At 46.2% G+C, this 20,806-nt stretch overlaps 2 protein-coding genes across 5 annotated transcripts; one reads left to right on the plus strand and one right to left on the minus strand.

The window, feature by feature from the left end:
* Positions 1 to 211: 211 nt before the first annotated feature.
* LOC112881346 lies at positions 212 to 904 on the minus strand. Its single transcript, XM_025946009.1, has 2 exons — positions 672 to 904; positions 212 to 578 (listed from the first exon to the last, which is right to left on the minus strand). Exons 1-2 carry the CDS (start codon positions 902 to 904, stop codon positions 212 to 214), a joined length of 600 nt encoding a protein of 199 aa, XP_025801794.1.
* A 1,853-nt stretch (positions 905 to 2,757) lies between these two features.
* On the plus strand, positions 2,758 to 13,691 carry LOC112880101 (protein transport protein SEC31 homolog B). 4 transcript variants are annotated; one of them, XM_025944586.1, is made up of 23 exons: positions 2,759 to 3,247; positions 3,322 to 3,379; positions 3,475 to 3,597; positions 4,247 to 4,346; positions 4,446 to 4,482; positions 4,578 to 4,683; positions 4,938 to 4,995; positions 5,099 to 5,196; positions 5,301 to 5,420; positions 7,330 to 7,369; positions 7,796 to 7,923; positions 8,005 to 8,132; positions 8,211 to 8,400; positions 8,506 to 8,727; positions 8,824 to 8,916; positions 10,096 to 10,281; positions 10,359 to 10,569; positions 11,337 to 11,443; positions 11,570 to 11,716; positions 11,994 to 12,125; positions 12,201 to 12,540; positions 12,797 to 13,035; positions 13,165 to 13,691. In XM_025944586.1, exons 1-23 carry the CDS (start codon positions 2,928 to 2,930, stop codon positions 13,255 to 13,257), a joined length of 3,276 nt encoding a protein of 1,091 aa, XP_025800371.1. In that variant the 5' UTR covers positions 2,759 to 2,927; the 3' UTR covers positions 13,258 to 13,691. The 4 variants fall into 4 exon arrangements, with proteins under 4 accessions (XP_025800370.1, XP_025800371.1, XP_025800367.1 ...); XM_025944585.1 differs by having other exon boundaries at positions 2,758 to 3,247; positions 8,211 to 8,727; positions 11,573 to 11,716; XM_025944582.1 differs by having other exon boundaries at positions 8,211 to 8,727.
* The last annotated feature ends 7,115 nt before the right edge of the window (positions 13,692 to 20,806 follow it).

Here is a 20,806-nt window from a genome sequence, read left to right on the forward strand (position 1 = left end):
CTGCTGAGCAGTACCTTTCCTCTACCCAATTACGACCAGGATTCAGGTCTTCTGATTCTTTGAAGGCAATAACAGGCGACTTCTGATTCTTTCCTCTACCCACGACTCAAAAAAAAAAAAAACACACAGCACAGCACGACTGCACGAGGCTCTGCCCGCTCCCCCGAGCGCACCCACATGATCGCGCACGCTGCAGGGCGGCGTTCGCCTCCTACTCGCCGTCGCCGCCGTGGTGGACCATCTGGACGGGCGGGTTGTGGCGGCCGCGCGGGAGCCTGAGGCGTCCGAGCGCGCCGGCGGGGACGAGCTCGAGGTTCTCGCAGTTGCAGATCTCGATCATGAAGCCGTCGGGGTCCTTGAAGAAGAGCTGGTCGATGGGCGAGCCCTCCTCCTCGTTGATGGTCCGCTTCATGTACCTGATGCGCATCTCCCGGAGCCGGCGCTCCATGACTCCCATGTCCTCGCACTGGAAGGAGATGTGGTTGTCCATGGGGTCCAGCTCGCCGGGGTTCACGTCGGGCACCCTCCGCGCGTCGTCGCGCTGGACCAGGTGGATCCCCACCCCGTAGTTGAACAGCCTGCACAACGAGCAGCGAGCAGAGTCACGGGTAAGAAGCGCGTCCGGCTGTGTGTGTCGATTGAACCAGCCGGCGGGGCTGATGGTACGGTACCATGCGCCGGAGAAGTCGAGCGCCGGCGGGCGGTGGATGAGGACGAAGCCGAGGGCCTTGACGTAGAACCGGACGGAGTCCTCGACGGACTTGCACAGGCGGGAGATATGGTTGAGCGCCATCAGCGGCATCGGCGGCACGTCCTCGTACAGCTTCGCCGAGTCGGCCGGTTCGACGACGCCCTCCGCCGCATGACGGCCGCAGCCGCCGCCTTCCTTGCACTCTTCTCCCATGGCTTAGTTTCGGCTGTGCTCTACTCCAGCCTTGCCGGGAAGGGCGGCGCGGCTTAAAAACGCGAGCGGCGCATGGTCGGGGCCACTCCCGTGCCGTCGCGCCGGCCCGCCACGTTTCCGTGAGGTCTGCATGTATGGGCGGCCTCGGCCGATGTGTCGACCAGGAGGCTCGCCACGGCGGTCTGGGGACTCGAGAGCGGCAGGTCATGTCGGCACCCTACAGGCAGCGGGATCGTGACGATCTGCTTAAAGGCTGCTCTGGCAGAGGCAGGTCTCTCTCGTCGAATCGGAGAATGCATGTGAGCGCCCCCATGCAAGTCCGTGCCACTGCCACTGCCACTGCCACGCCGCCTCCACGGCGCAAGCAACTGAGAGTTTTTTTTTTTTAATCGAGCAACTGAGAATTCTGGGAGAGTTTGAGCACTTTTGAGCCCAAGGCGGTCAATGGACATTTCCTTTTGCCAGACTATGACTTCATAATGGGCCGGGCTATGGAAGCAGGAAGGCCTGCAGTTTTATGATCGGCCTAGTTCTACTCGTCTTTGGTCCAGCCCTCGGTATCGAAATAGGCTCAATAGTTCTGGCCTTCTGGGTCTCCAAATAGTGGCTGCGTTTTTTTTTTCTTTTTTTATGCTCGAGCTCTTCCTCTCTGTAAAACAGAGTGCTAGAAATCCTTAATTATCCATCTTTACACTGAACTTGTACTCAGACTTTAAAGCAAGTCAACGAAAACCTGATTGAAGAACAAAATATGGTGGAGGATTTGTATCCTGACCTGAAATGTACACCTGGCATCAACAGGGAATCCAAGGAGGCGGGTTGCATCCATCAGCGAGAAAAGGTACCAGGGCAAGCGTGGCGGTATAGAAGATTCCTATCATAACCATCGGCAAGGCGACAAGAACAATTTGAAGCTCGGCTAGCAATACTGTGGCCGTGCACAAAAGAGGAGACGGTTGCTGATGGGCAATGGTGCGATTTGACAGTACAATGATACTACAAATAAATAAGTGTCAAGAATCGACACTAGACATTTTGATGTCCATGTCAGCGACCGATGCGCAGTGTTCATGGCACCATCTCTCGAGTAGGTGTATTTTAAGTTCAGATGATGACTGTGCGATGACAAAAAACTGCATCCGACGGCCTGAAACGTGAAATCCATGCACCAACAAGTTTCAGTTCACAAGCAATGAAAAAGCAGAGTATATGGGATGATAGTGGCTAAACTGTTCACTTGAGGAGAGTGGGAAGTGACTAGTCCGATAGGAGAAGAGCGGAAGTGTGATGGATCTTTCGATCCAATCTACGTCGACTAAAATCCATGTCGTGGCTGGCTTTAACAAGTTTTTGGAGTGATACGAGGGCCAATCTTACAATGTGTGGTAAAGTTGCAAGGTGAGTCGCACCAGTCCAAATGCAAATCATAGAATTGATGGATTAAGCATTTTTCAAAGGTTCTTTTCTTCATCGTAAGGTCGCTTTTAGCACCGCTGTGAGCTGTGATGCATGCAGCTCCTCCTCGCTACAAATTTGTAATCCCCGAAGAAAGCCTGTAGCAAAACAATTAATACGGAGATGTGTTTCTAGTGATGCAAGAGTTCTTTCATATGCTAGGAGTAGCTTATTACCGGTGGATTTTAGGACATTCCTGAAACCGGATTAACCTGAATTTCAGAAGCTTCAGATTGCACACAGGCGCTGGGGCATCTTCAAATCTAACGGCACACAGCAACCCGTCCGATGAAACCAACAGCGGTGATCACTCGGAGTGACGCGGCCGCAGGCTTCCAAATCACGCGTGCCAGTACGCAGGGCAAACGCAAACCCCACTTTAACCCGATCAGATCCGCACCGATTCGACCCAAGTCCCCAACCCTCTCCCGCCGCACCACCACCACCTCTCTTCTCCTCCCCACCCCCCTCCAGATCGCCCCCGCAATTCCTCCGTGCAACGCAACGCCCCTGCCCTGGGCGAGCTCGAGAGCGCGGGCGCGCCCAGATCTGCGCGGTCTCGCCGGCGATGGCGTGCATCAAGAGCGCACAGCGGGCGGCGCTGACGGCGCTGGCGCCGGACGCGCCGTACCTCGCCGCCGGCACCATGAGCGGAGCCGTCGACATGAGCTTCTCCGCGTCCGCCAACATCGAGATCTTCCGCCTCGACTTCCAGTCCGACTCCCCGGACCTCCCGCTCCTCGCCTCCGCGCCCTCCCCCGACCGCTTCAACCGCCTCTCCTGGTCGCGGCCGGGCGCCGTGGAGGGCGACTCCTTCGCGCTGGGCCTCCTTGCGGGAGGCCTCAGCGACGGCTCCGTCGCCGTGTGGAACCCGCTGAGCATGATCAGGTCCGGATCCGCCTCCCTCGCCCGTTTCACACTCGAGATCTGCTCTCGTTCTGATTGAATTGCCGCTGTTTCAGCTCCGAGGGCAAAGCGGAGGACGCCATGGTCGCGCGGCTCGAGAAGCACACCGGACCGGTGAGTTGCGCGGGGCTGGATTGATAAGTTTGCGTGGCTAGTATTCTGATGGGGTTGGCGCCATGTGCTGAATTACGTCTGTGGTGGCTTTGTAGGTTTGTGGGTTGGAGTTTAGCGAGCTCACGCCGAATCGGCTCGCTTCAGGGGCTGAGCAGGGGGAGCTCTGCATCTGGGATCTCAAGAACCCAGTGGAGCCAGTTGTTTACCCGCCACTCAAGGTACTTGTTATTTTTCACAGAGCTTATTATCATACAAGAGGATTGAGTATTTGCGACCTGATAGGTAACTTGTGAGATGCGTGATTTCTTCTACTCTCTGCTCGTATTGATTCAGAAGTGCTTTCCGTTTCATGGAAAACATGATGCCTGTTGTGTGTTTACGACTGCCCTAGTGTGGTTATTCCATTTTTCAGACAACCATATTTTTAGTAAAATGAAGTAGCATTCTCGTTTTTAAGTTAGTTTTCAGTATGAGCAGAACTGACAGCACTATTTGGTGCAGGGATGAAACTGTGGGATTGTTGCACTGCTAGATACGATTATAGTCGTAGCTTTTACAACCTCTTTCCACCTGTGTTACACTAGTTGTTTGTTAAAGGCCAAGCAAATCTATTTGTAGATCCTTGATGTTACCTTGCCGCACACGGATTGTGCATTTCCAGCCCTCTTTTTCATGACCTTGCATTTATTTTACATGTTCGATTGGGGTATGTTATTAGGATTGCAAATGAATCTGAGGCTTAGTTGTATGTGGCAGAGTTGTAAACCACATTTAGTGTTTTTTTGGGATCGTTCAACTATGGCACCATTTTTTAGCGACATTATTTTACTGAACTTTATTAGTGTTTAACGATTCTTGTAATTTTAGCAGAGTGTGGGTTCCAGTGCCCAAGCTGAAATCTCTTGTTTATCATGGAATCCCAAGTTTCAACATATATTAGCAACCACTTCTAGTAATGGAATGACAGGTAAATGAAACTTTGGTTGCTTCTGCTGTAGGTTTACCTTACGTTACTGTCACTTGAACTTGTAGTTGTTATATCTGACTATTTTTTCGTGCCCTGCAGTTGTTTGGGATTTAAGGAACCAGAAACCACTGACTAGGTAATTATGGTAACTGTTGAGTTACTTCTGCACTTTCATGATCTCTTACTGATACAATCTATGGTTTGGATTAATAACTTTAAACTGTTGAACAGCTTTTCAGATTCTATTAGAAGGAAATCCTCTGTTCTTCAATGGAACCCAGACATGTCCACCCAACTGATTGTTGCATCAGATGACGACACCTCACCATCTCTGAGAGTAATTACCTTTTCTAAATTTTACTACACCCCAAAGAAAAATGTATCTTACTTACCTTCTCCACGTGAATCTCTCCTAATTCAAACAGACAAATTTGCTGCATTATTTTTTTGGATTCATTGACTCAAGTTGCCATTTCATTATTTTCAAGAAAAGGGTGGCAATAGAGTGGTCTTCCTACAAGTTCACATTACAAACTTTATTATGCTGAATATTTTATTCATTTACACCAATGACATTGCTCTATATCACAGGTTTGGGATGTGAGGAAGACCATTTCACCAGTAAGAGAATTCGTTGGCCATTCAAAAGGTTTCATCTCTCCTTTTGTTCATGGATTTTTCCCCACTTTGCTGATGTACACAAATTGCTTATACTTCTTTCTTATTCTACCTGTGATTTTTGCATTGACCAGGTGTAATTGCTATGTCCTGGTGCCCTTATGATAGTTCGTTCTTGCTCACATGTTCCAAAGACAATAGAACAATTTGTTGGGATACTGTTAGTGGAGAGGTATGTTACAAATTAAAAATCTAAAAGCAAAGTACTTACATTGAATTCTGATATGCTTTACATGTTTTCTTACTGTGCCCATTTCATCGTCTTATTTATTACAGATTATTAGTGAGCTACCAACCAGCGATAATTGGAATTTTGACCTTCACTGGTATCGGAAAATTCCAGGCGTCATAGCAGCGTCCTCATTTGATGGGAAAATTGGCATATACAACCTAGAGGTGATGAGAGCTATAATTTTCCACTTTGGAATATATGTTGAATATCAGTTGTTAAATTGTTATGAGAATTTAAAATTACTATGAAACTGTCACCCAATTTTCGAGACCTGTGTCAGACTTCATAATATACTGCGTCAAACAATTTTATTGGCTGTAGACTGTAGACAATGCTATCTTTGGTATCCTTCAAGTAGGATGGCATTTTTTAAGGCAAAATGCCCGTTTTGGTCCCTCAACTTTGATCCGAGGGTCAACTTCATCCCTCAACTCCCAGATCGGCCAATATAGTCCCTCAACTTTTATTTTTGATTAAATTGATCCTTGTGCTGATATTATACTCCATAATAACATGAGATATATGCAAAAAGTCATCTTTACCCTTGGCTCCTTCCCCTTCTAAATTTCGTAACAGTTTATTCACCCATAGAATTTTATAGAACATCACAAGTGTTTAATTTGGAACATAGAATTTTATTTACCCATGTATCGCATTGTATTGCGGGCGCATGGAGTAAAATTAAAGCTACTTGTTGCATAAATACGTACCATTATATAAAATGTTGTGGAAAGTTGAGCGAACAATGACACAAAACAGTGGAAATTGAGGAAGGGGAGAAGGAGCAAGGGTAAAAGGGACTTTTTACATTTATCTTATGTTATTATGGAGTATAATGTCAGCATAAGGACGAGTTTGACCCTACACACGAAAGTTGAGGGACTATATTGGCCAATTTGAAAGTTGAGGGACGAAGTTGACCCTCAGACTAAAGTTGAGGGACCAAAATGCCTATTTTGCCATTTTTGTACGGTTTGTTTGTCCTAGATAGAGTTCTACTGTAAGGCAACTATTGCACCTAGGCTATGTATACCTTTCAGAGTACCTTGCTTGATCAGTGTAACAAGTTGCCAAGCTAAACACAACATGATACCTTCCTTACTCTGACCATCTTCGACCAACCTATATATTTGCTGAATATGCCAGTCTTTCTAGTGTAAATCTTGTAAGCAAGAACGCTAGCTTATAGGATTATTAAAGAGATCTATTTGGTGGAAGTTTCTCAATCATGAACTTATAGGGACCTGGACAAAAGTTTAGGGCGACCAAGTTCAGACTGGAGTATTGTGGGGTGCCATCCAGAAACATGTGTGGTTACTGGGAGTACTTGAGCAGAAGTCCAGGAATTGATGAGGTTATGAATTGCTCATAATTTACGTGTAGTAGTCAAAGGGTTAGTGAATAGTGAGAGTGGCAGAGGCTGCCTTGGATGTGGATCTCATAGTTAGGTGAGAGCATCGGGCAAGGTCGGTGGATGGCTGGAGAAACAATTGACAAGCTATTCGGAGATGCGGAGCGACCTGATGAGGGAGAGGTACGCTAGGCTGAAGCTTAACCAAACAGAAAAGGGAAAAAAGAATTAAAGGACTGAGCCACAGCTTAGAGGTCTGAGATTATAAGGAAAGGATTAGTCCAACTGATTATAGCCCGATTAGTCATGTATTTTCCAGTAAGCATATATGTTTATTGGAATCCAGTTTTTCTTATACTTGGTCCATCATGCTATTTGAATTTTATACTTGGCCCATCATGCAACCCATAAAATGCAGTAGGATTCATTCAGTTGTCATTTTTTAGAAAATTTGCTCTATGTTGTAGTAGTTATGTAAACAATTGCGTGTTACTCTAGTATACTGCAAGAACCTGACCCTTTAGCACCAACATGGATATAAATTAAAAATGCATTAGAGTTCAGCAGCTGGTCCGCTGCACCAGGTTTATCTATCCACTCTATTATCAAATTGACATCATTCTTCAAGACATAATAGTATTTGTAGGTCTGAACGCACCCTCATGTTTGTTTTTTTTTGGGCATACAAAGCTAATTTCCCTAAATTTATTTATCTTTTACAGTTCTCTGGACTTTATGCAGCTAGTGATGCAGGTGCCCCAGGTAAATTTAGCATACTGCAGCTTGCTTTCATTTCTAAGATAACCAAATTTTCAATTAGATTATTGCTGTTGATCTTGTGCACATCCATTGTCGGGAGTAAACTTCAACAGTATTATTCCATCATTTCATAACGGTATTATTCCATCATTTCATGACAAGGCTGAATGCCACGAAATTATTCAGTTTTTTTTCTATGTCCGTACTTGGATTTGAGTAAAATTGCTGAGGTGCATTGAGGCATAAGTACCTATCTGGGCTTTTAGGTCTATCACCATTGACCAGTAATCACCGAATGAAAAGCATATATTTCTTTAGTCTATAGAGTACAAACTCAACAACCTCAGCAGTTATTATGGTATTAACTATAATGTTGTACATACCATCTTTCATATGATTTATCTGATGACCAATAAAATATATATTCAGCTCGTCCAAGAGCGCCAGCTCCAAAATGGTTGAAATGCCCCACTGGTGCATCTTTTGGCTTTGGTGGTAAACTTGTTGCTTTCCATCCGGCGGCACCCACCCAAGGCGCCCAAGTATCTTCTTCTGAGGTTTGTTTTCTTGTGTGCTTCCCTGCTTTATTCTCCTTTTGAAGTTCCTGTTCCTGTCTTAACATATACATATAATTATAGGTGCATGTGCACAATTTGGTGATTGAGCAAAGTCTGGTCAGCCGGTCAACTGAATTTGAAGCTGCTATACAGAATGGTGACAAGAGTTCGCTGCGTGCTCTGTGTGAAAAAAAGTCACAAGAATCATTGTATGTGCTTACCCTTTAGTAGAACACTCGCTAACCTTTGCATGATAACTAACTCTATGCTATGCATGTTTTGAGCAGATCTGATGAGGAAAGAGAAACATGGGGCTTCTTAAGGGTTATGTTTGAGGATGGGGATGTTGCAAGGACAAAATTGCTTGCTCATCTTGGCTTCGAACCGCCTCAAGCACCAACTGTGGATTCAACTGATGAACTGAGCCAAACATTGGCGGATACACTTAATCTTGATCATGGCACAACAACTGATAATGCAGATGCTCAATTTCTCGCTGATAACGGGGATGATTTTTTCAATAATCCTCAACCTTCAGAGGCTAGCTTAGCTGAAGAATCAATTTCTACAAATGCTGAACAGATAGAGCAGGAAATGCCTGGAGATGTTGTGCCATCTGATCCATCAATTGACAAGAGCATTCAACACGCGTTGGTGGTTGGAGACTACAAAGGGGCAGTTAAACAGTGCCTTGCTGCAAATCGTATGGCTGATGCTTTGGTTATTGCCCATGCTGGTGGTTCGGCTCTATGGGAAAGCACAAGAAATCAGTATCTTAGAAAGAGTATCTCACCCTACTTAAAGGTTTAGTTTTATTCTCTGTTTATGGATATCTGTATTTTATTTTAGGTATCCATTTGGTAACTACCCTTATTTGTTCTTATATTGTTTCAAACTCAGGTTGTTTCTGCTATGGTGGGCAACGATTTAATGAGTTTCGTGAGTACTTGGCCCCTAAGTTCGTGGAAAGAGACTCTTGCGCTATTGTGCACAGTAAGTGTCTTTGATACTTTGGATGTATTGCAAGTTGCAACTCTTTCCTCTTGTTCAACTGGGTTGTGTTTTTTTTTTTTCCTTTGATATCTTCTGGTGTAGAAGAATTACTCAAATGATGCTTTCAACCTTTCATAGATGAGCCTAAAGTGCCATTGCATTTTATTCTTTGTTATCTCACATATATTTACTTAAGACTGAACTGATTTTAGAGGCACTTGTCTGATGTGTGTTACCACAATGTTGGTACTAGTGTATAGTCCTATACTCCTATTGGAAGTTATTGCTCATGTTTGCATGGTTCATGAGTTGGTCCTTGGGTTGGGTCCCCATGTAATGTGATGACCTCAAACTGGAGCAGCAGTGTTAGGACAGTTGCTGGTGAACCATTTGAGGATCGACATTCCTTTTTTTTGGGTAGGGAGTGTGTGTTTGGGTCCATGATGTAGGAATCACAGAGGAAAAATGGTCCTATCTGATCAGCCTAGCCATTTTGTTCTGGCCAAGTTGCAAATAAATCCGTTATGAACAAACTTGGTGATCTTCCTGCAATATTATAAAAAATATTTTCTATAGATAAACAGTGAAAAGGGGTAGCTGGGTTGGTGGGTTTTAAATTACTTTCCTCCATATCTATGGTATACTTCCTCCGTTCCAAATTATAGGCCATTTTAACTTTTCTAGATACATACTCCTTCCGTCCCACGAAGACCGTTCGTTTAGCCTTCAAATTTTGTCCCACAAAGACTGTTCTTTAAGATTGTAGTAAAGTCCATCTAAATAAAGCAATATCAAATACTAAGAAATAAGTACATAGAGAAGGGCATGGAGCCTATCAAATGCTTAAGTAGATGTTACTTTTCAAGTTCCAATGCATTTGCATTTATTGAGGATCTAGGGAATCAAATAAACAGCACGGTCTTCAATCACAACTGTTATAGTTAATTAGGGGTAACATGGACATTTTCCACTACTAGTAATATGTCTGAAATTTTCTAAACGAACATTCTTTGTGGGACGGAGGGAGTATGTTTTACAATCTATCTATACAGTGTATATTTAGGTGCATAGCAAAATCTATGTATCTAGAAAAGTCAAAATAATCTATAATATGGAATGGAGGAAGTAGCTGCTATTTGCTTGTATTTGAGAGCTAATGAAACTATTAATTTGCAACAGTTTGCGCGGAAAGAGGAATGGAATGTTTTGTGTGACACACTTGCATCTAGACTCCTGAGTGTTGGAAATACACTAGCTGCAACTCTTTGTTACATCTGTGCTGGAAATATTGACAAAGCTGTGGAAATATGGTCTCGCAACTTGAAGTCTGAAGATGGTGGGAAGACTTATGTTGATCTTCTCCAGGTACAATTGGATACTAAAAGTTCATTGTTCCATGGCTTTCTCTAAACAGTTTGTAACTGGTTAGTATGTAAATGCAGGATTTGATGGAAAAGACCATTACTCTCGCCCTTGCTACAGGCCACAAGAGATTTAGCGCATCGCTCTCTAAGCTTGTTGAGAACTACGCTGAACTGTTGGCCAGTCAAGGTCTTCTGAAGACTGCAATGGAGTATTTGAAACTGTTGGGATCAGATGAACATTCACATGAGCTGGCGATTTTGAGAGATAGAATTGCATTTTCTACAGAAGGTTGACACAAACTTATAGAATCACTTGATCTGGTTTTATGTGCTGTCTTCTATTGATTTATAGAATCAAATGTTATTATGCTGAGTTAGGCATTCGCTCCAAGCATATTGAAAAGCTTTGGCCATCCAACACCTTTCATCATCTCACTGTAGTATAAATCTAAAGTATTTATCCTGTTGTCTTTGGTGTTTCTGTTTGCCTAAAGTATAACATTTTTAAGCCTGCTGCCAGAGCTTAAAAAAATAATCCTATTATTGTCAGATGCCCTCGAAACGCAACTTATCTCAAATCGCAAAATTTAATGTGGCTATCTAATATCATGATGCATTAGTGTTAATGTCATAATTCATTTGAATTTAATTAACACTTCCATGAAAAAAGTACACCATACCACATCCATATACACACAAAGACCAGTCCGCAGAAGATCCTGGAAGAACCTACCGCCACAACCACCAACACAAATGTTTTAAGTAGTGAAGATATCAACATTCCGTGGACTTTGTTAAACTTTATTGCTTTTGCTTACATGCCTTAGCATATAAATGAACTATTCCTTGGTTTAAAATTTGTGCACAAACTTTACTTTAATACTATATATGCATCTGAGATGTAGGTATTTGCATTTGAACTTACAACACAATTCAGTTTTTTTGTTTTACCTTTATGTCTGCAGAGTAAAACCATTTTTTTCCCATTGTGCTAATATATTGATGATTAGACATGCAATTTTATATCATATTGTTGATTAGAGGTATGCTTTCCAGAGAATGATGCTGCTAGGAGCTCTGTTTCTGATAGCACTGGTGCCAGTTCTCCGTATGCCACTAATCAGAGTTATATCACCCCGGACCATTCTCAGAATCTTTACCAGGTTTCCTCTTGTACATTGTTTCCTAGTTCAAATTTCCCATTTGATCTACCAGTTTAATTTTGTAGGAATAAACTAGTAATATGTTTGCTGGAGTTGTCAAACTAATGTTCTGAGTTCCACAAACAGCAGGTACAATCATATAATGTTCCAAGTAACACATATTCGGATGGTTACCAGCAACAACCTAATGCAGCCTTTGCATACAACAATGCATACCAACCTACACAACCAGCCCAAATGTTTGTTCCACCAAGTGCGCCCATCAGCTCTCAGGTATGTGATTCAGGAAAACCCTTCTCCTTTTTAGTCCAAGTATCATATTTCAATAGCAAATGAAACATTTGATGTTCCCTTACTGTGCTTGAACGAAAGACCTAATTATAGTGTTGGATATGATGTGTGATATCTGGACATGTGTTTGTAGCTTTTGTTGCTGAAATATATGTTACTTTGACTAGCTTATTTTCACTTTATGTGAAGTTAGTGGGTGCTTTGTTCTCCCCACATAAATTTATGCATGATTGCCATAATTGTTTGTTTTCTTTTGCAGCAACCACAAGGTTCTGCTCCCGTGCCTGTGCCACCGCAAACAGTAAAGACATTTACTCCTGCAAACCCAATGAGTCTCAAAAATGCAGAACAATATCATCAACCTAATACCTTGGGCTCACAGCTTTACACGGTAGATATATTGCTGACTTAGTTTTACCTGCTGTTCGCATGACATCAATTAAAAACTGATCTCTGGTTTATACAGGGTGCTGCAAACCAGCCATATTCTACTGCATCATCTGCTCCGTATCAAAGCGGACCTCCACCCACATTCAAACCTGTTCAATACCAGACTACACCAGTCCCTTCCGTTGGTCCTACTGCCTCTGTACCAGGAACGGTCCCTAACCAGATGCTTCCCCATTCTGCTGCTGCAACTAACTCAACATCCAGGTTTATGCCATCAAACAATCAAGGCTTTGTTCAGAGACCAGGCTTGAGTCCTGCCCAGCCCTCAAGCCCAACACAGGCACAGGCACCGGCACAGCCAGCTCCTCCTGCACCTCCCCCGACTGTGCAGACAGCTGATACATCAAAGGTTTCTGGTACGTGGAATGCAGATACAGTGCTTATATTTGTTGTTATCGGATTTTTTTATTTCACTTGCCCGTAAAGTATTCTACAAGACTTATCATCATGTTCATGCTAAATAAGCTTTTTTTTTTGCTATTCTGGTTTTGAGGAACATTTTTTCCCTGACCTGTTATGTGATTTGGTTGGTTCTAACGTTTCAATTGTACCAAAGAAATACTTTATGCTGCTAGGAAACATGGTATTGACTTCTCTGTTTGTGTTTTGCAGCTGAGCTGAGACCTGTTATTGCAACACTGACCAGACTATTTGACGAGACATCCAAAGCCCTCGGGGGATCACAAGCTACTCAAGCAAAGAAGCGTGAAATTGAAGATAATTCAAGGAAAATAGGGGCATTGTTTGCGAAACTAAATAGTGGCGACATATCTCCAAATGTTTCATCTAAACTCATTCAGCTGTGCAGTGCACTTGATAGTAGTGATTTTGCCACTGCGATGCACCTCCAGGTACATTTTATTCATCCGTGCTATTAGGTTATGTAGAGTTTCTCCTTTCCCCATGTTGTGTTAGAAGTTGATGGATGCTAGTTTTTATTGTACCTGATTCAAACTGTTGACGATTGTGCTATGGTATAGGTAATCTTGACAACAAGTGACTGGGATGAGTGCAACTTTTGGCTTGCGGCATTGAAGCGTATGATCAAGACACGACAGAACTTCAGAATGTAAACCTGTGTGGCTTTCTCCTGCAGCCAGTTCTGTATACACCTTTTCTGCTTGTCAGAGATGTTAGTTTTAGCAATTCAGTGGGTTCGCCAGCACAGGGGTGTTATCCTGCTTCTTTGTTCAGGTCTCCTCCCGATTCTGCCTTAAGCTTGGTGAAAGTGGTCTGTTACTTCTGTGCTGTTATACATTTTGATAATAGTTTTCTTTTTCGATATTTCTTGGTAAGATGAACAGCAGTTGGATTGATGGTTTTGGATGTTAATTGTAAGAGGCAACTTAGTCTGTGTTGTTAGCTGGTCGATCATCTTTTGAACTGTTCAGTTGAAACACTTTGGACATTCGAAGAATTCTAGATGATCAATACGATGGACAATGGCTTGTTCTTTTGTACCGCGAACAGAAATCAATAAATTTCTCAGGATCTTGAGATTTTGTATTGCTTGGACGGACCAACGTAATTCGAGGGGGAGAATGCGCTCATTTAGTAGTGGATACATGTTTCAACTTGTGTCTGATTTCCCGTTTACGCCTTTCTTGCATCAACGTTGTCTATGACGGTGCTTCGTGGCATGCAGTACCGCACTATCATTTCGAAGCAGCGCTGCACTAATGTTTTGCGTATAATAGTTGGCTTCTCGCCATGCAATACAGCGATCCTGTACACCAAAATCCTAATTATGAGTATTTCAGTTAATTCGAACCGTGCAGTTATCTTTTGCCAAAAGTAATAACGCTCATTACCATGTAATCGCATCATTGCAAAGTCTAGATGGAGGAAAAATTACTGCCCCTGCCTTCTCCACTGTTGCGAAACCCGTCTACCGGAGTAGTTCTCGGAAAATTCACCGGTTCTCGGAAAATCAGCTCCCTCTCATCCAGATCCTAAGCCATTTGACTTCCAGCGTGGCATGACCGTTAGATTCGCGAGCTCCGAATGATTGCGCACTACGGATGTGCTCCGGTCAACTTCCGACACCTCCTCGAGGCAAAATTCTCTCCTCCCCCCCCCCCCCCCCGCCCCCCGGTGGCCACCACTGCGCCGCCCGCCGTCCACGGCCGCCTCACATGGCACACCCTTCCTCCCGTCCCGCGTCCTCGGCGTGCGCGCTTCGTTGCTTGCTCCCTGCTCCACGAACCACCCGGAGGGCTCACTCACCCACGAATAAGCCCTATGCTGACATACTGTTCGAGGAGTAATTGTTTACTGCTCATAATCCACTTCCCATTAGCACCGCCGCACCCAGTGATTGCGATGCTTCCGATACACCTCCAGTTTCAGTTAGCATCTTTCTCGCAAAAAAAAAAAGTTTCAGTTAGCATCGGCATCAGAAATTCAGCCTCACGGCCCCTATAAGCTAGCATAGCATCGCACAGCATGTGCGATGCCAGTCCGACGACACCCCCAACTTGGCCTCCCGATCAACCTGGCATTCTCTGATGCACTTGCGTTAGATTAATGGCAGCAAATTCCCCGCCCCCAGCCCCTCGAGGAAGCGAAGACGGCGATGCCCCTGAGCCAGCGCATGGCCCCCTACCCTGACCATCAGACACTATTCGTGTTGGTCAGTTGGTGTACCTGATGAAGGGAACATTGGTTCCTGGCTTCTAATGCCAACAGAAATATACAGATACCCGTGAGTCATGGTGCAGGTATCGGTAGATACAGAGGCGTTTGCAGAAATGAGATCTTGTGCTTGCTATGCTGTTGCCAATATAATCTCACAATAATCTGGAATCTCTCTCTATCAGGTTCACATTCATGAATGATCATCGGTTGATCACAGTTTCAAATTAAATTGCCCAGCTGAACACATGAACAGCCAATGGCCACAGAACCACTGTTGGGTGTAGCTGCGTGCTATACTCTAGGGACTCACCTGTCCCTTATTCTCTTTCTGGTTGGGTGCCGGGTGCGTTCTGATTGTTCTGCTGGACAGACAGACAGTTGCATGCCGTCCTAAATGCGAAAAGGGCGAGCAAGAATCCAGCGCCGCCGGCAGCGGGACACCGGCGGAACCAGTAGCCCCCACCGGAGCACAGAAGGCTGCCCCGCCTGCCCCCGGTGGTTTCAACCGTCCTCCTACCCATCCAAGAGCTGGGGACCAAAGCAAGCAGCCACCATCATCATATACTAATAACGGGTTAGCGCCCCCAAGAACCACCCAATAAACCACCGATTCCATGCCCCACAACGAATTATTTGCTGATGATGCAATCCAATCCCAATCCCAATCCTTGCCTTGTCACGTCATGCACAGGCCCTCATCACTGGTGGCAGCGTTTGGTCGGCTCTGTCTAATCAGGTTTGTGCGTCATCAGGCACATCCAAATCCTTGGAATAGTCTAGTCCAGTGCCATTGTACCAGCCTGATGCTTCTCTACTCTCCTAACCAGCGGCGTCTTCTAGACAGCGGGGCATGAACGTTGATCCGGCTCCGAGAAGAGGATGCACATAGCCGCTCATTATTACGTGACATGATGCTACACCATCAGCCGCTAAGCATCTGCATTAGTAGTATTAACGAGGTCACAGGGATCGTCCCCTGCCTGCTTCTGATCTCCTCGTCCTCCTCAGCTCCAAGCTGTACAGCACTAGTTTATCGTCAGCTCAACCACCGGTCCCGGGCTGCCCCTACCACACCGGATTGCTGCAGAACCTGGGCACTCGGCTCGGCTGGTAACAGTGCTTAGCTGCCGCCGGGCAGGCGTTGATGGTCACGGCAGTACCACACGGTGCGTACTGGCTGGGCATGTTGATCTGGGAGAATATTTTAGCACCAACTCGGTTGCTTGCATCAAAAGTGCTCCAGTGATGCAGTCCTGGATCCCAAAGCAAGCACAAGTACAATTGACTTGTTAACGATTCATGAGGGGATTAATTGTTTGTTAGCGTGGTGTCAGACTGTCAGTGATAGATATTCTGCTATAAGTATGTGAAAAAAACTGGACTAGTTCCTGCAAATGTACAGCAGATGGATGGCACATGAACCCCACATGCAGCAACTTGGGGAAAATGGCTATTGTAGTGGCACTTGGATTTCCCCATGATCCATCCATTCTAGTCCTGTGATCAAATATCTAGGAATCTCTCTGATCAGCACCAGGAAGGTCAAGCACTTATAATATTTGGTAAAAGAAATGTTGAAGAGATGTTTGACAAATGCAGCTGATCAATCAAGAACGCAATGGGTCAGTCAAACAGGACCAGCGATGTACAAACCCCAAAGCTTAATTTCATTCCGTGCAAAACTGCACATTGTCAATGCTCACTTTCAAAATCTTTTTGCTAATGTTTGTTGCCAAGAAATGATGGATCAAGTTTTTTTCCTTCCTTTTGGGCTGAAGTGGTTCTAGAAATGCTAAACAATCAAGAGAAGCAACGAGTGCAAGTTTCAAGAAGAGGCTTGCTGCCTCATGTTGGAGCACGCATGATTTGCCAGTTGCAGCGCACCACAGAAAAGCCAGCCTCGGTTTCGGATCGCCGGAAGTATTGTTTGTTTGTGGCTTTTGAAGCAGATGGATAGGCCGCCTCAGTTTTTGATTCCTCAGGATCCAAGTGAAGGTCTGCTTACGTGCAGTGTTAAAAAGTCACTCCTTGCTTTCTGATGCACAAGCAACAGCTTGCATCCCTTTCAGATGCGAAGATTCTGGAAACTCCTATGGTCCTATGTGACGATGATTACTCGCTACTCAGTGAAAAGAATCTGTCCCATGTGGAGTTTCTTTCAGTTCAGAACTGTTACAAACACTGGAAAAAAGCAGATTAAAAGCCATAACAGCGAGTATTACAAACACGGCATGTAATGCAATAACTAAACCCAAAGGGACTTTCATGTAAAAAAAAGAAAAAAAAACACCCAAAGGGACTTTCAACGGCTCATCAGCCTGATCCCTTCCTTTTCAAAGGTACATGCATAGGACGCACGTAACCACGCACACCACACGCACAGACACACGTGCGCGTCCATACACACACACACTAGAAAAGAGATCGGAGAGACTACTGCCCTTATTGCGCGGGAGACGCGCAGTACCACTGAAAGTGCACGCGTGTGTACCCAAATCAACCTAGGAAGAAATTCTGGATAATCCACCAGAATTCGTCCCTCCCTTCCTTTCATCATCATGAGCACAATTCGGATAATCCAATAAATAAACCCATAAATCCAAATCTTTTTCATCGACACTTGAAAGTCAGTCTTAAAATCTGACTATTTGAAAGAAAAAAAAAGGAGCCCAGCCCCAGCATGTAGCACGCGCACACTTCCTTCATGGGTCACCTCTGGAAGCTGAAAGCTGCGTTTCCTATGAGCAACGGAGTGGCTGGTGGCGCCGAGCGGATAAGAAGTCATGTCCGGAACCAAAAGGGACGTCCACAGAGGCAAAAGCCAAACGGCATGGATCATCACACACATTCAAGGGAGATGGGTAGGGGAGAACGAAAGCTGGAGAGCTCCCTCCAATCATACGCGTCCAATTATTGTTATTTGATTGGCAGCAGCAGCAGCAGCCAAAAGGAACTTATTCTTTTTTTTTTCTGAAGAAAAGAAATGCGTATCACCAGTAGGTTCAGTAGGAGAGTATCTGTATCTACATGGGTTGGGATACTTATTAACTGTACAAGTATAGAATACACGTCGACTTGTACTTGCTTTGTTCTCATCATGGCCACGCTGCTGCGAAACTGGACGCTGGCTGGGCACTGCCAAACACCAGCGCGGCGCCGTGCTAGCTAGCCTACGCGTGCTTCCAACCGGGCCATTGCTTGGCCAGCGTGCAACCGTGTCACGAGTGCGCCGAATCCCTCCCTGCACCCTGCACGAGTCAAGACACGCACGCCTGTAGCGCATACAGAGCACCGGTTGTGTTTTACGGAGTAAGTTTTAACTGATCAAATCGATGAGACCGTGGCGTCCTACTGCACACATGTGTAAGCAGAAGCAGTAGTACCATCAGTCACGGACCACTAGTTGATGGCCCTGTGTTGAAACGCATCAGTGTTTTTTTTCCCTCGTGGAAAACGGGGTAGTTCCCGTACGTTTTGGGAAATTCCTGCCTTCCATTTCGAACACATCTCTCGCAGATGATAGAGCAGAGCACGGTCTTGACGATACGTCGTCCCATTTCCATCAAAAGTCTGGTGAATTTTCTTACCTTTTTTTTCCCTATCTCGAAGTCTTGCAGAAAGTAGCCGTGTATATACAAGTGCAGGTGCACGGCCGGCGTGGCCACCACGACGGCGTGAAAAAAGAAGCAAAAACGAGTGGCTTACGGCGGCGACGGCGTCCCGTCGCGATCGCACGATCATCATTGGGGGGTTGGCGATCCATGGCGCGGCCGGGCGGCCCGTGACACCACCTCGTCCCTTGGGGCGCGGCTTCGGCGGGCGGCCGGCGGCGAGAGGGAAAGGAAAGGAAAGGAGCCCCCGCGCCTGACGCCGCATCGTTGTCACGCGCCCACGCACTCGCCCGGGCGGCCGACCCGGCACGGGCAGTGGAGCCCGGCCGGCCGCGGTAGCTTATCCTCCAGGGCTGGGGACTGGGGCTGGGCGGCTGGCTAGTTGATGCCATGTCATTCTCGCACCGGCTGATCAGGGCTCGTGTCATGTCAAGGGGTTAGTTGTTAGATTTGTTAACGGGTTCACGAGCGTTAGCATCTTATCTTTTTTTTTTTCCTCCAAAGCGTTAGCATTATCGTTAGCGTTGCGTTCCTAACCGCGATCGATAGCTCTTTTTTTTTGACTTTTTGATCGAGTAGGTTCGGATTAGATTGGGAAAGGATGGCTAGCTTAATTACTTGCTTGTGTGCCATAGTGGTGTGTGGCAGATGGCTCCGGCTCTACGCGCACGATGGAGAGGCTACGGCTATTTTAATTTTTTTCCATGGCCTAAAATAGTGGTGTGCGAGGATGGACTGGAGCGGGGAGACAGGGGTAACGACAAAATCGATCTCACCGTCTTAGCAAACCATACATATAGCTAAAGAAACAAGCATAAATACTTGCCTTGCACCTAGTTTGGAATGTCGGAATTTTTCTCCGAACTTCGCTGAAGTGGCACTATTGTTATTTTTTTCAAAGGAAAAACTCGTGTTTCAAACATGGGGAAAATTACACGAAGGGTACCATGGTGGGATCAACTGTCGCATTTTTCTTGCTATTTTTTCGCCAAGCACAATACAGCCAAAGTGTAATACTCGAGCCTTGGGTTCTAGCAAAACCTACCCAGCCGAGCTATCACAGGGCGGCGTTGTAGTTCCTGTCGGTGAAAATGAAGCCGCCAGACGTGTCTCTGGAGGTTTTTGTACGTGGCGAACACTCTGGATCGGAGCCAATGCAAACCGGCCGTTGAAGCCAACGTGCGTGACCCAGGGTCGTCTATCCCCTTCCATCACACGGTGGTTTCCGCGAGGATTTTACCCCCAAAAACCCACGCCAGGGTGCAGCGATGGCGTGCGGCGGCGGAGCTGAGCAACAAGCACGAGCGACCGCCGGGATCCAGCGAGGCATCCATCGGAAGGCTCCCCCTTATCCACGCACTCGCACGCAACGCCATTCGATTTTGTTTTTTTCGCCTCCTTCCTTCCAGAAGCATCAAAGCAGCAACGGCGACGAGATGCCCAGATAGGAGAAGGGGGAAAAAAATCATCAGGTGACGGCGATCCATGGGTTTTGGGAGAAACCGTCGCTGAATGACACTGACTTGTGGGCCCAGGTGAACTGTGCGGATTTCGATCTGACGTGTCAGCCGAGACCAGCATGGGGACTTCGTCAAGAGCAATCCGCACGGTACAGCGACATGGCTCGTCGTCACTTCACACCTGAAGAGGTGCTTGCATGCCAGCTAGGCATCGTCCGTGTACGTAGCAGCGGTCAGAAACAAGGCATTTCTGACGAGTTCTCTGGTCTCTGCTCGCTTGTTTCAGACCATTTTTAGCCGTCCTGAAAGAGCCCCGTCTCCGCGTGACGCTGTGCCTCGTCAAAAGAAGGCCGCGCCATTACCAAATGCGATCGCAGGCAGCAGCCGCGGAAACGTGTAGCGCAGGCCACAGACCGGGCAATTTTAAATTTGAATCCATCGTCTTTTATAAAAAAAAGGCAATATTCATCGTCTTTTTCCAGCACCGCTTGCCCCAAGGTTTTCCGTGACCCGGCGTACGTCCGTGCATCCGAAAAGCGACGGGCGACGGCCGTGGCGGCGGTCTGCACACGCAACGCCGCCGCAGCGACGCGCCAACGGACAGCCGGGCGCGACCGCGCCAGCCGGCGAGGGCACGGGCGGCGCGGGTCAAGGCAACCCCCAGCCGTCGCCGTCGCCGTCGGCGTCCCCTGCGCCGATCTTGAGCTCTACGCCTCTATCACACCACCCCCCGCGGCGCCCGTCCTTGTCGCGCCCTCTCATCGCACGCTTGAAGCATCTCTCTTCGCAACCCCGTCACAGGCTTCAGCCTCTCCTGGTGCACGGCAGCACGGGGCCAGCTAATGCAGGCAAAGCTCCGTCTCTTTCTTCTTCGCTCTGGGAAAAAAAACACAGCTTGGTCTCTTTCTTGCTAG

Source organism: Panicum hallii, chromosome 2 (genome assembly GCF_002211085.1).
Source record: "Panicum hallii strain FIL2 chromosome 2, PHallii_v3.1, whole genome shotgun sequence".
Taxonomy (NCBI): Eukaryota; Viridiplantae; Streptophyta; class Magnoliopsida; order Poales; family Poaceae; genus Panicum; species Panicum hallii.

Coding starts and splice junctions, on each gene's coding strand:
- LOC112880101 (XM_025944582.1), top strand. CDS start 2,928: ATGGCGTGCATCAAGAGCGCACAGCGGGCGGCGCTGACGGCGCTGGCG. Junction 3,598..4,246: donor TTGTTTACCCGCCACTCAAG/GTACTTGTTATT, acceptor TTGTAATTTTAG/CAGAGTGTGGGTTCCAGTGC. Junction 11,444..11,569: donor ATTCTCAGAATCTTTACCAG/GTTTCCTCTTGT, acceptor TTCCACAAACAG/CAGGTACAATCATATAATGT.
- LOC112881346 (XM_025946009.1), bottom strand. CDS start 904: ATGGGAGAAGAGTGCAAGGAAGGCGGCGGCTGCGGCCGTCATGCGGCG. Junction 579..671: donor CTCGACTTCTCCGGCGCATG/GTACCGTACCAT, acceptor CTCGTTGTGCAG/GCTGTTCAACTACGGGGTGG.